Source organism: Stegostoma tigrinum, chromosome 11 (genome assembly GCF_030684315.1).
Source record: "Stegostoma tigrinum isolate sSteTig4 chromosome 11, sSteTig4.hap1, whole genome shotgun sequence".
NCBI lineage: Eukaryota > Metazoa > Chordata > Chondrichthyes > Orectolobiformes > Stegostomatidae > Stegostoma > Stegostoma tigrinum.
The window spans coordinates 7874576-7886584 of record NC_081364.1 but is presented as its reverse complement, the minus strand read 5'-3'; the positions used below and the strand labels follow the sequence as shown (position 1 = coordinate 7886584).

The 12009-nt window shown below is 46.3% G+C and overlaps 1 protein-coding gene across 4 annotated transcripts in view; it reads right to left on the bottom strand.

The window, feature by feature from the left end:
* Positions 1-901: 901 nt before the first annotated feature.
* Positions 902-12009, bottom strand: part of hmces (5-hydroxymethylcytosine binding, ES cell specific) — a 34120-nt gene continuing 23012 nt past the window's right edge. For all 4 annotated transcript variants that reach the window (XM_048548201.2, XM_059649735.1, XM_059649736.1 and 1 more), the window contains 3 exons: positions 9257-9405; positions 7346-7538; positions 902-2077 (listed from right to left, as the gene is read on the bottom strand). In XM_048548201.2, the coding sequence (XP_048404158.2) occupies positions 1886-2077; positions 7346-7538; positions 9257-9405 (534 nt within the window). In that variant the 3' untranslated portion in view covers positions 902-1885. The remainder of the gene's footprint in view (positions 2078-7345; positions 7539-9256; positions 9406-12009) is intronic.

The following is a 12009-nucleotide window of genomic DNA, read 5'->3' as shown; positions in this document are numbered from 1 at the left end:
GCTCATTAAAGCATTGTGCTAAATCTTGTTCTGTATTAATTCTACATCTCCTGCTGCTTCAGTTAATTTATTTGAGGACCAGTAAAACCATCAGTTATCATTCTCTCAGGCTCCTAAGGCCCCACCTGTTTCTGCTGCAAGGAAGAGAGTCAGCATGCAGCAAATGCTGACTGCACTCTGATAATTTCATCGGTTTTTAACCTCCTTCCCCCACAGGAAAAGCATCTACCACCTCTCACTACTGAAAGAGATGGAGCAAGGAGAGCATTGAACTTAGACATGATGCCTCCAGAGTCCCAGTGGTCTGGTGATAACCATCACCTTTTCTTTCAGTTTACCCATGAGAATGTAGATGTTCCCAGCAAGATTAACATTTGCTGCAAATCCTCGAGGAGGTGACAGGGAGCTGCCTTCTTGAACTGCTGCAGTCCATGTCTATGTGGGTGGACCCACAATGCCATTAGGGAGGGAATTCCAGGATTTTGACCCAGTGACAGTGAAGGAACAGTGATAGATTTCCAAGTCAGGATGGTGAGTGGCTTGGAGGGGAACTTGGAAGGAGTGGTGTTCCCATATATCTGCTGCCAAAGAAAAGTTGACAACACATGTACTGGCCAATCAACTCATCCAGCTGCTATTTATAGCCTCAGGAGGCGGCATTCTGAGGAGCAGGCGGTCAGTACTGGACCAAACTCGAGTGAGACACACTACAGGAGCAACTCACCCAAAACAACGTACTAGCATCCAGCACACTATTCCACTCAGTAGTCCCTTGTCAATAATCCGATTTTCCCTTCTCCAGTCCCCTCTATAATTCCAGCGCTCTCCCGCTTTAAATTTCACAAATCCCTTTCCCAGCACGAGCACGCTTGAGTATATCAGACAATTAAGGGCACAGGCAGATGTTTATTTAGTTTTAATTATTGTCGCTGTAGTTACTAATACAGCTGTTCAGAAAGCATTACAATAGCAAAGCTGGAAGCACCTGAACCTCACTGTCAAGAAACAGGGACCATTGGCTGAAACAGGCAGTAGGTCCTTGGAGAGAGGGGTAACATTCGGAGGATTGGGTCAGGGAAATGCAAGTAGGCCTGAAGAGAAGAGCCTGCATTTAATGTTTGTCCTACGTGCAGGGCAGTGGGGGTATCCTTCCAATGCCAGAAATCCAGTTTCCCTTGCTCGCCAATGTGTGAAGCAATGGGCTGAGAGAGAATCCGGGGTCGAGAAGGGGGTTCTGAGAGAGTTCAAAACCAGGGGGTAGACTTCAGTCTGACCCAGTGATCCGGAATGCAGTGGGATTAGCAAATCCCTGCATTGCTCCCATTCCTCCATTCCAGAGTCACCATCCCAAATGCAGGAGATGACCTTCTGCTCCTTGGATTCAAGGCAGAGCTCTGATTGCACACCAGGAACGGCGTAAAACTGGGGCGACCTCCCCCTCCTCCACTTCCCACAAACACAGCCAAGGCAATGCTTACGCCAGACGTGCCCTCTCACAACCCTGCCCCTCACCCTCCCCCAAACTCTCAGGGCAGTTTCTACCCCACTCACTGTAAGCACGCATGTCCCAGCCCCTGCACCAGTCACTGTCCCAGTCAGGGAGAGTCACCTGACAAACCTGTGTCAAAACCAAGACCCTGCCCCTTCTCTTCTGCATGGGGGTAGTGGGGCAGTCAGATCTTTCTTCACTTCAGCCCAATCACATTTCCCTCCCCTCCACCCCCTTTCAAACAGTTAGAGACAAATGCACAACATCAGAACTCGAACTTTGAAACAAACTAAAAATAAAACCAACAATGCAAGCTAGTCGGAACAGACATGTGATAATGGATGGGAACAGCTCCACCCAGTCCTGGTCCCCCATCCCTTCCCTCGGAGCTGGGCCTCAGCTGGTGCGTATCTTCTTGGCTGAGGGCTCCTCTGTTTTCTGAAGCCACATCTGCATCAGTCCCATGCTGCTCTTCTTCGGCGTCTCCACTTTCACAGTTTGCTGGTTCCCAGAGCCAGCTTCTTCCTTCTTCGGAGAGTTTTGTAGCCAGTTCATCATCAGCTTACTGCTGGCAGTGGGCTTGATCTCCTGCAGAAACACACAGAACACCAAATGAAAAAGAAAACACCAAAGAACTGCAGATGAGGTAAACCAGGAATGAAAGCAGAAGTTGTTGGAAAAGCTCAGCAGGTCTGGCAGCATCTGTGAAGAAGAAATCAAGTTAACATTTCAGGTCCAGTGACCGTTCCCTCAGAATAGAGAACACCAAACTCACTGCCATGCCTATATCACTTCTGGGGATTTTTTTAAACCAACATTTGGATCTGGAAGTGATTTTCCAAAGACAAGAATACAGGCTCATATATAATGTACAAAGAGGTTGTGTAGGACATTTGTGAGGAGTACTGTCGACTGTTCTGGTCACCTTGTTATGTGAAGGATATTATGAAATTGAAGAGGGTGCAGAAATGATATCCCGGGATGTTGCTGGGAATGGAGGCTTTGAGTTATGAGGACAGGCTGGGACTTTTCCCACTGGAGCAGAGGAGGCTGAGCAGTGACCTTATGGAGGTTTAAACATATCATGAGGTGCATGTCTAGGCTGAACAGCAGAAGTCTTTTTCCCAGGGCAGGGGAGTTCAGGACTAAGGGGCATATTTTTAAGGCAAAAGGAGAAAGATTTAAAAAGGACATGACAGCAACTTTGTTTTAACATAGAGTGGCTGGTGTGTGGAATGAGCCTCTTGAGGAAGTGGTGGATGTGGATACAGTTACAATGTTTAGAAGGCATTTGGAGAGGTACATGAATAGGAAAGGTTTGGAGGGATATGGGCCAAGCGCGGGCAGGTGGAACTACTTTAGTTTGGGAACATGGTTGGCATGGACTGGTTGGACCGAAGGGTCTGTTCCTGTGCAAATGACTCTATGGATCAGTTAGTACCGTATTCACTGGTGTTTCAAAGATTGGGAGGTGGGGTTGGAATCTCAGAGGAATGTGTAACATTCTAAGAGGATGAGACAGGGTAAACAGGAAGGATGTTCACATATTTCCAAAGAAGGGTCCCGACTCAAAACATCAACTTTCCTGTTCCTCTGACGCTGCCTGGCCTGCTGTGCTCCTCCAGCTCCAATTGTCACATGTACTGAGATACAGTGAAAAGTATTGTTTTGAGTGCTAACCAGACAAATTATAGCTTAGATAGGTATGCCATGGTAATAGAACAGAATGCAGAATGTAATGTTGCAGCTACAGATAAGGCGCAGAAAAAAATCAATTCTAATAATTGAGAGGTCTGTTCATAAGCCTGATAACAGAGGGGAATCTGTTCTTAGGGAATGTGGGCAGTGCTGGGGAGGCCGGCATTTATTATACATCCTGAGCTATCCACAAGACAATTTAGAATCAATCACATTGCTGTGAGTATGGATTCACAGGTAGGCCAGACCAGGTAAGGACTTCCTCTCCAAAATGGGAAGGACCAATGGACTTTTTCGACAAACAGCAATAGTTACATGGTCACTATTAGGCCAGCTTTTTAACTCCAGATTTTTTTTTTATCAAATTCAAATTTCACTACCTGCCGTGGTGAGATGTGAACCCATTTCCCCAGAACATCACCCTGGGGCAGTGGATTACACTCATCCCAGGAGCATTACCACAACACCACAGCGTTTCCCTCATGGTGATCATAAATCATCATCATCAATGGTTGTAAAAACCCACCTGGTTCAGGCACGTCCATTAGGGAGAGAAATCTGCCATCCTTACCTGGTCTAGACCTACATGTGACTCCAGGCCCACAGCAATGTGGTTAAGTTTTAACTCTGGGAAATTAAGGATGGGCATTAATTACAGCAGAGCCAGGGATGCTCACATCCCAGGAATGAATTTAAAAAGCAAAAGATGCGGTTAAGCTATATGCTTCTTTCTTGTACAGCCCCAACTGCATGTATTGAAAATTTTGAGAACCATTACGTCCCAAACAGCCATGCCAAAAAAAAACGATTTAACAGGAGCGGAAGTGAAAGTGCATGCAATCATTACCTAAAAACAGCTCAAGCCTATTTTGTCTGGAATTACTGCTTAATAAACCTTAATTGTGCTGCCAACTGCACTTATGAAAAACAATTTTAGACTGAAAGCTGGGGACATGCATTTGTCAAATAAATTAATCTTGCGGTTTAAAGTGTGCAAAAATTGTACCTGGCTCAATTACTTATTTTTTTAAATAAAGGCTCTTTAAAGGCACAAATTAAAGGCAGTGTCCTGCAAATATATTCCTTTGTTTGGTAAATTCTTCCACTGCACCAGATGACGACTTTCTATTTCCATGGGAAGACGAGGCACAAGTATTTACCACAAGATGACACTGTTGAGTCACATTTTCACAGTCACTGAACAGACAGAGAAAGAGAGAGGAAAAAAACTGCAACAAGCCCTGCCCTCCCCAACAAAAAAAAACCCAACACATTTATACCTCAGTCCTGCTCTGCGAGGAGACCAATTACTGCAGCATTCAAATACATCCCCTCCTCAGCTTTTGGTTTTACAAACGTTTATCAGAGGAATCAAAGATCTCTTTGAATATACAAAATAAGACGTAAGCAGGCCATTCGGGCCCCCCTCTGCCTTGAGCCTGCCGCTCCTTTCAATCAGATTGTGGCTGATCGCTCTGTGTTTTGAATTTCCATTGACCATCACTGACACTCGACAAGAACTCAGCCACCTCAAGAATACTAAATTAACCCACCTCGAACACCTTCCGAAGCACAGAGCTGCAAAGCTGCTCAACCATCAAGAAGAAAATTTCCCAACTCTGTCCTGTTTGAATCAAAGAAACCCCATAGTGTGGGAAGAGGTCATTTGGCCTATCGAGTCTGTACCAACCCTCCAAAGGAGGTCTCACACAGAGACAACCCCTTACCCTAGCCCTGTAACCCCACATATTCCATGGCTAATCCACCAGCCTGTACACCCCTGAACACTATGGACAATTTAGCATGGCCAATCCACCTACTCTGCACATCCTTGGATACTATAGGGCAATGTAACAAAGCAAATCCCCCCTAACCTGCACATCTTTGGACTGTGGGAGGAAACCAGAGCACCCGGAGGAAACCCATGCAGACACAGGGAGAATGTGCAAACTCCACACAGTCACCTGAGGGTGGAATCTCTGGTGCTGTGAAGCAGCAGTGCTAACCAGTGAGTCACTGTGCTGGTCATTTTAGGGCGATGCTTAATTCTAAATCAATGCTTCCCCCCCCCATTCTGGATGCACTCAAAGTACAAACATCTTTTTCAAGTCCACCTTGTCGAGGCTGTTCAGGATTTTTGAATGGCAAAGCAGACTCGAGGGGCTGAATGGCCTATTTCTCTCTCATTTCACATGTGCGCGCGCAAATTGGAGGGTGGAAGTGGCAAACATGAGATTCCCACCCTGTCAACATTGACTTCCTTCAAAATCCCTGCGCAGTCACAGCAGTGAATACCATCCATCTACGTGATGCACTCACCAAAGATCCTTCGGCCGCACCATCTTTCAGCCAACTTCTAACCCATCAATGCCAAACATTTCCAATGTGCTAATCAACCAGCCATGCTCTGAAAGTCCAAATATACCACATGCATAGCACTGCATCCACTGCAAGATAAAATCACTAAAGATACTCAGACCGCACCTTCCAAACTCACAACCACTTCCATCTAGAAGGACAAGGGCAGCAGATACATGGGAACACCACCCCCTGCAGGTTCCCCTCCAAACCAATCACCATCCTGCTTTGGAAATAGATGCCGTTCCTTCACTGTCACTGGGTGAAAATCCTGGTATTCACTCCCGAAGGGCATTGTGGGTCCAGCCACAGGTGTGGTCTGTAGCGATTCGAGAAGGCAGCTCAACACCACCTTCTCAAGGGGCAACTAGGGACGGGCAGGAAACGTTAGGACCAGTAAGTCATGCTTATGTCCCATGAAATAATTTTTTAAAAAATATGGCTCTGTATTAAAGGGCAGAGCCCAGCACCTTTCGGCCCCCTTCCTACTCAATCCCTTAGACATCCCAGACCCAAGTAGATACATTGTCAGCAACTCTAAATGTGCAGCAAGGGGCTGCCAATCTCAAAATCAGACCAGAAGTTTGCAAGGAGCGGGGACCCATGTGCCTAGGCTAAACATCGGAGAGGCAGAGGGAGGGGGTGAAACAGAAGGAAGTGTGGGCTGTGAGACAAGGGGAGGCAGGTGGTCATCCTGGAGGGAGCGGCCGCATTGCAATGTTTCTCAATACCCTGCATCCACAAAGGGAAAATAAAGCTGCAGTACAGCAGCAGAGAATGGCAATGGCCTCCACTGTGAAGCAGTCTACAGTTAAATAGGGCGCACCAAATCTGGAGAATAAGCAAGGTATTAGAAAAGGCCATGAGCTCAGCTAAGTCCTTCGGCACAGCGGCCCAGCGGTTAGCACCGCTGCCTCACGGTGCCAGGGATCCAGGTACAATCCCAAACTCTCACAGCAACTGTCTGTGTGAGGTTTTTTCCCCCAGTTGCTCTGGTTTCCTCCCACAGTCCGAAGAGGTGCAGGACAGGTGGATTTGCCAATGTGGAGTTGTTGGGATGGTTGGTGCAGTACTGGTGAGCTGAATGGCCTTTCTGCACTGTACGGATTATGACTCTTAGAAAGAGTTAAGAGGTTCAGAAATATTGGGGAGCTGCGGCAGGAGAAGGGGGCGATGAACAAGAAACAAAAACACTTTAAAATTAAAATTACAAACATGCACTCTCAACTTCTGCAACAGAATCATAATTATACAGCACAGAAACAGATCCTTCAGTCCAACGTGTCCATGCCCACCAGATATCCTAAATGAATCTAATCCCATTTGCCAGCATTTGGCCCATATCCCTCTAAACCCTTCCTATTCACGTACCCATCCAGATGCCTTTTAAATGTTATAATTGTACCAGCCTTCACCACTTCCTCTGGCAGCTCGTTCCATGCACGCACCACCCTCTGCATGAAAATGCAACTCCTCTGATCCCTTTTAAATTATTCCCTTCTCACTCTAATATGCCCTCTATGCTGTCTAGTCTTGGACTCCCACACCCCGGGGAAAAGACCTTGTCTACTTACCCAATCCATGTCCCTCATGATTTTATAAACCTCTATAAAGGTCACCCCTCAGCCTCCGGCATGCCAGGGAAAATAGCCCCAGCCTCTCCCTACGGCTCAAACCCTCCAACCCCGGGAACGTCCTTGTAAATCTTTTCATAACCGTTTCAAAGTTTCACAATGTCTCTCCGACAGCAGGGACAATCATTTCAATTTATCACAATTTTTCTTCAAATAACACTGTTACCTTCTTAACTCCCAGTTCAATGGGTTTGATACAGTCGAGAAAGTCGTTTCTGGAATTGTTAACCACAGTGGAGACCGGGTGGAGCGCGATACTTTCTGTCGGGTGGATCAGTTTGAGAGCTTCCATGGCTGGAAACTGTCCGTAATCCAACCACATCTTCACAGCCTCCTCTCCATCAAGAATTGCTGGCATTCTACCAGGGAGCAAGGAGAGAGCGAGAGAGAGAGAGAGAGAGGGGGAGAGAGAGAGAGAGACACACCAGTTAAAATGCAAAGTGTTGCTGTGATGTCCGAATATGAGCTTAAGGGACAGAGAGGTGCAGGGAGGGCAGTCCAGAACTGGGGGCACGGCCGATCCAGACAGAATGCGTAAAATCCAGATGGCGCAAGGAGTCTGGAGTTTGAGGAGATGGCTGGAGGAACGCAGAGCTCAGGAGAGATGAGACCACCGAAAGACAAATGAAAATCTGCCGCAGAAAGCACTTAGGGCCAGAGCATTTTCAAAGGAGGAGTTCGATATGGTTCTAAGGACAAAAGGGATCAAAAGGCATGGGATGAAAGTGGGAACAGGGGATGGAGATGGATGATCAGCCACCATCATACAGAATGGCATAACAGGTTCTAAGGGCCAAATGGCCTACTCCTGCTCCCAATGCCTACATTTCAGCGACATTGTTTGACCAGGAGTCAGGACAAGTCGATAATCATGGAGATGGCAGGGGAACAGGGCAGGCTAGGATTCAAGATGACAGGAGGATGTCTTTGCCACAGAGAACTGACGTACACCAAAGACTCAAAGAACATGGGACCAACTCAACCTCAAAGAGAGAAAACCGCCTGAAACCTCCTTATTTTGTTTTATTATTTTTCCATGAGATGGGGGTAACTCTGTCGAGGCTAGAGACTGCTACTAATCTCCAAGGGTCCCTTGAACTGAGTACGTAGGCCATATCAAAGTTAACAGTCAACTGTGGGTCTGGAGTCACATATAGACCAGAACAAGACTAAAGGGCAGTGAAATAATTGCACAGAGGCCGGTGTCCCAGTCACCAGGTCACCCTTTATTTACAAATGGAGAGTCCTTGATGCTGATCCAGCTCCCTCAGTGAACAGAACCTCTGACACTCCTGTTGAGATCTGTCAGCCAGGGCTCCCTGATTCGACTGGCTTAACAGCTCCAATCAGGGAACTCAGATTCTATAAGGTTCACCTGGCTGACCTCGTTACAATCACGACAGACAGCAGATCTTCTTCTCTAATGGGTATTAGTAAACTGGAGGGACTCAGAGATAGTATCATCCTGATCTTTACTGAGGTTACCCTGTAAGTGTAGATTTATACACTAAATTGAACAGCGATAAATTAATCAGCAGCCCCATGGTGAGATTTGAATCACTGTATCCATAGCATTGCTAGTCTGGTACCATTACCCCGACGTCAGTGTTTCCCCAGCTGCCCAACCCAGACACAGCCTCGTGTAACACTAGCAAGTCTGGAGTAATGGCTACCAATGGTTATTATCCAGTTTTCCCAGGCCCAGCCCAGTCAGGAGGTATCCCTACCTTGGAGAAAAGAATTCTCGACTGTTGCCAGATTTCCAGCTGATTTTTCACTCATTGGGTCGGCAAGGACCTTTTGATGAACTTGGATTTTAGAATTTGCAAAATGATTAGTTAACCCTACATCATCTGTATAGACAGAAGGGATCAAATGGAGTCAGACACCAGTAGTAGTAAGGGATATATCCTGGACTGAGTACAGTCTCTGGGTCTGGGGCTGAGGTTACAGTTGTTAATTTATACTCTTCAACAGTAGGGACAACTACAGAAAACAGAGGAATGGCATAACCTATACACTACCCACTCCCCCAATCCCACACTAAAAGTCTCCTGTCGGTTTGCGGTTGACACACCTGTCGTGGATCCAGTCCATGGCTTTGGAAGCTTCCACTGTGATGACAGTGTAGGTGTAAAGCTCATCACCGCCTCCTGGTGGCTTCCAGTGGTCAAACAGCCCGGCCATAGTGAGCAGTCTTCGACCCTTCCACTCTCCCTCACCTTCCTGAAGCAATATTTACAGACACACAAAGGGTTAATTCACCAGGGACCTGTGGCTATGTCACTGGGCTCAGTAATGTGGAATCCCAATCTAGTCAGTTAGGGATATGGGTTCGAATCCCACCACAGCAGGAGATGAAATGCGAATTCAATAAATATAAAACCTGGAATTTAAAATCTGGCAGTCTAGGATTTACAAATGTCCCACTAATATGGGGAGGTGATGGCGTATTGGTATTATCACCGGACTGTTATAATCCAGAGACCCAGATAATGTTCGGGGGACCTGGGTTTGCATCCTGCAAAGGCAGATTCAATAAACATCTGGAATTAAAAATCTAACGATGATTGTGAATCCATTGTTGATTGTCAGGAAAACCCCATCTGTTTCACTAATGTCCTTTAGGGAAGGAAACTGCCATCCTTACCTGGTCTGGCCTACATGTGACTTCTTACCCACAGCAATGTGATTGACTCGGAACTGCCCTCTGGGCAATTAGGGATGGGCGATAAATGCTGGCGAGCCAGTGACGCTCTCCTCACGTTAATGAAGAAAGGGGAAAATAAAATCCACCCTTACGGACAAGATTCTATGCTGGGGTGTATCAATTTTGAAGTTCCAACATACAAATGGTTCACTGTATTTATGAAGTTATTTTATATTGCCTTCCAACTAGTGAACAAATGGACTCCTGTTCCCTTCCCAAGGACTGACCATAGTCACAGAACGTGCTGACGGTTGTAAAAATTGGTCTAGTTCACTAATGTCCTTCAGGGAGCAAAATCATTGTCCCCATTACTGAGACTAGTTGTACAATACCAAACTTCAGTACTGAAGTCCACCAGCTGCCTGGGTGTGGTTTGAGTCCAGACCTGAAGCTCTGGGTGATGAGTGCAGTGACAGTACCATTCCACAACCGCTTCCCCAATGCTCAGGATATAAAATATCAGCAACCACTGCAGTTAAAATCCCATCTGGTTCACTCTGTCCTTTAGGGCAAGAAATCTACCATCCTGACCTGCTCTGGCCTACTTCTGACTCCAGACCCACAGTAATGTCGTTTACTCTTAAATGCCCTCTGAAATGGCAAAGCTACTCAGTTCAAGGGCAATTAGGGATGGGCAACAAATGTTGAAGCTCAGATCACATGAATGAAAGAAGAGAGACACAGAGAAACAGGGGCTATTCTCTCTGGAGTATCAGAGGCTGAGGGGTGAACTTATAGGGGTTTATAAAATCATGACGGGCTTGGACAGGGTGAATAGTCAAGGTCTTTTTCCCAGGGTAGGGGAGTCCAAAACTAGAGGGGCATAGGTTTAAGGTGAGAGAGGAAAGATTTGAAAGGGATCTGAGGGGCAACATTTTCACAGAGGGCGGTGCAGGTAATAGAATGAGCTGCCAGAGGAAGTGGTGGAGGCTGGACAATTATAACATTTAAAAGGCATCTGGATGGGTACATGAATAGGAAGGGGTTAGAGGGATATGGGCCAAAAGCTGGCAAATGGGCCTAGATTAGTTTAGGATATCTGGTCAGCATGGACAAGTTGGACCGAAGGGTCTGTTTCCGTGCTGTACAGCTCTATGACTCTAGAATTAAATTACAAGTGCTCAGATATAAAAACTGAACACGTCAGAATGGAACCAGGAAACGGTGGATAAACTCTGCAGCTGTGGCAACATCTGTTCACAGAGAGAAGCAGAGTTACTGTTTCAAGTCTGATAGGAACCTTCTTCAGAATTCAGATACTGGACTCAAAATCGTTTCTCTCTCCACAGACGCTGCCAGATCTGTTAAGTTTCTCCAGCATTGTCTGTTTTTATTTCAGATTTCCAGCATCTGCAGTATTTTGCTACAGATATCCAACTCCTTTCCTCTTTACGCTCTTCGGGATGTGGGCATCAGGAGCTAGGCCAGCATTTCTTGGCTGTCCCCAACAGCCCTTGAACCAAGTGGCTTGCTGGACCAAATCAGACACCATTTGAGAGTCAACCACACTGCTGTGGGTCTGGAATCATGTATAGGCCAGACTGGGTAAGGATGGCAGTTTCCTTCCCTAAAGGACATTTAGTGAAACTCAATGAGATTTTCCAACAATCGATAATGGTTTCGCAGTCAGTTTATAGATTCTTAATTCCAGATTTTGATGCAATTGAAATTTCACCGTCTGCCTTGCTAGGATTTGAACATAATACCTAGAACATACCTGGGACTCCAGATTAATAGTTTAGCGATAATGCCACTAGGCTATGGCCAACAATTGGCACAGGATCTTGTTCTGTAATGAACAACTGTTGCATTACATCAGTACCATGGGGACTGGGGAACATTGTACCCCTCTTCCCATTCCATTTCAATTTAGCCCGTCGATCTTTCCTCCCTCTACTTTAATGGGTGGTGGGTTTGCAAAAGACAACGTACGAAAGGCGGCTGCATTTCAGGACTAGACCAGGATCAACAGGGGTCCTTTCCAGACAAGAGGTGGAGAACAGAAGAGCTCAGGGCAGAAGGCTGTAACAGGCAGGTGGCAATACTCTCTAATACATTCATTCTTAGTTAGGCTGCACAGGTATTCATGGGTCACAAAACAAAATAGAAGCGCAGGCTGT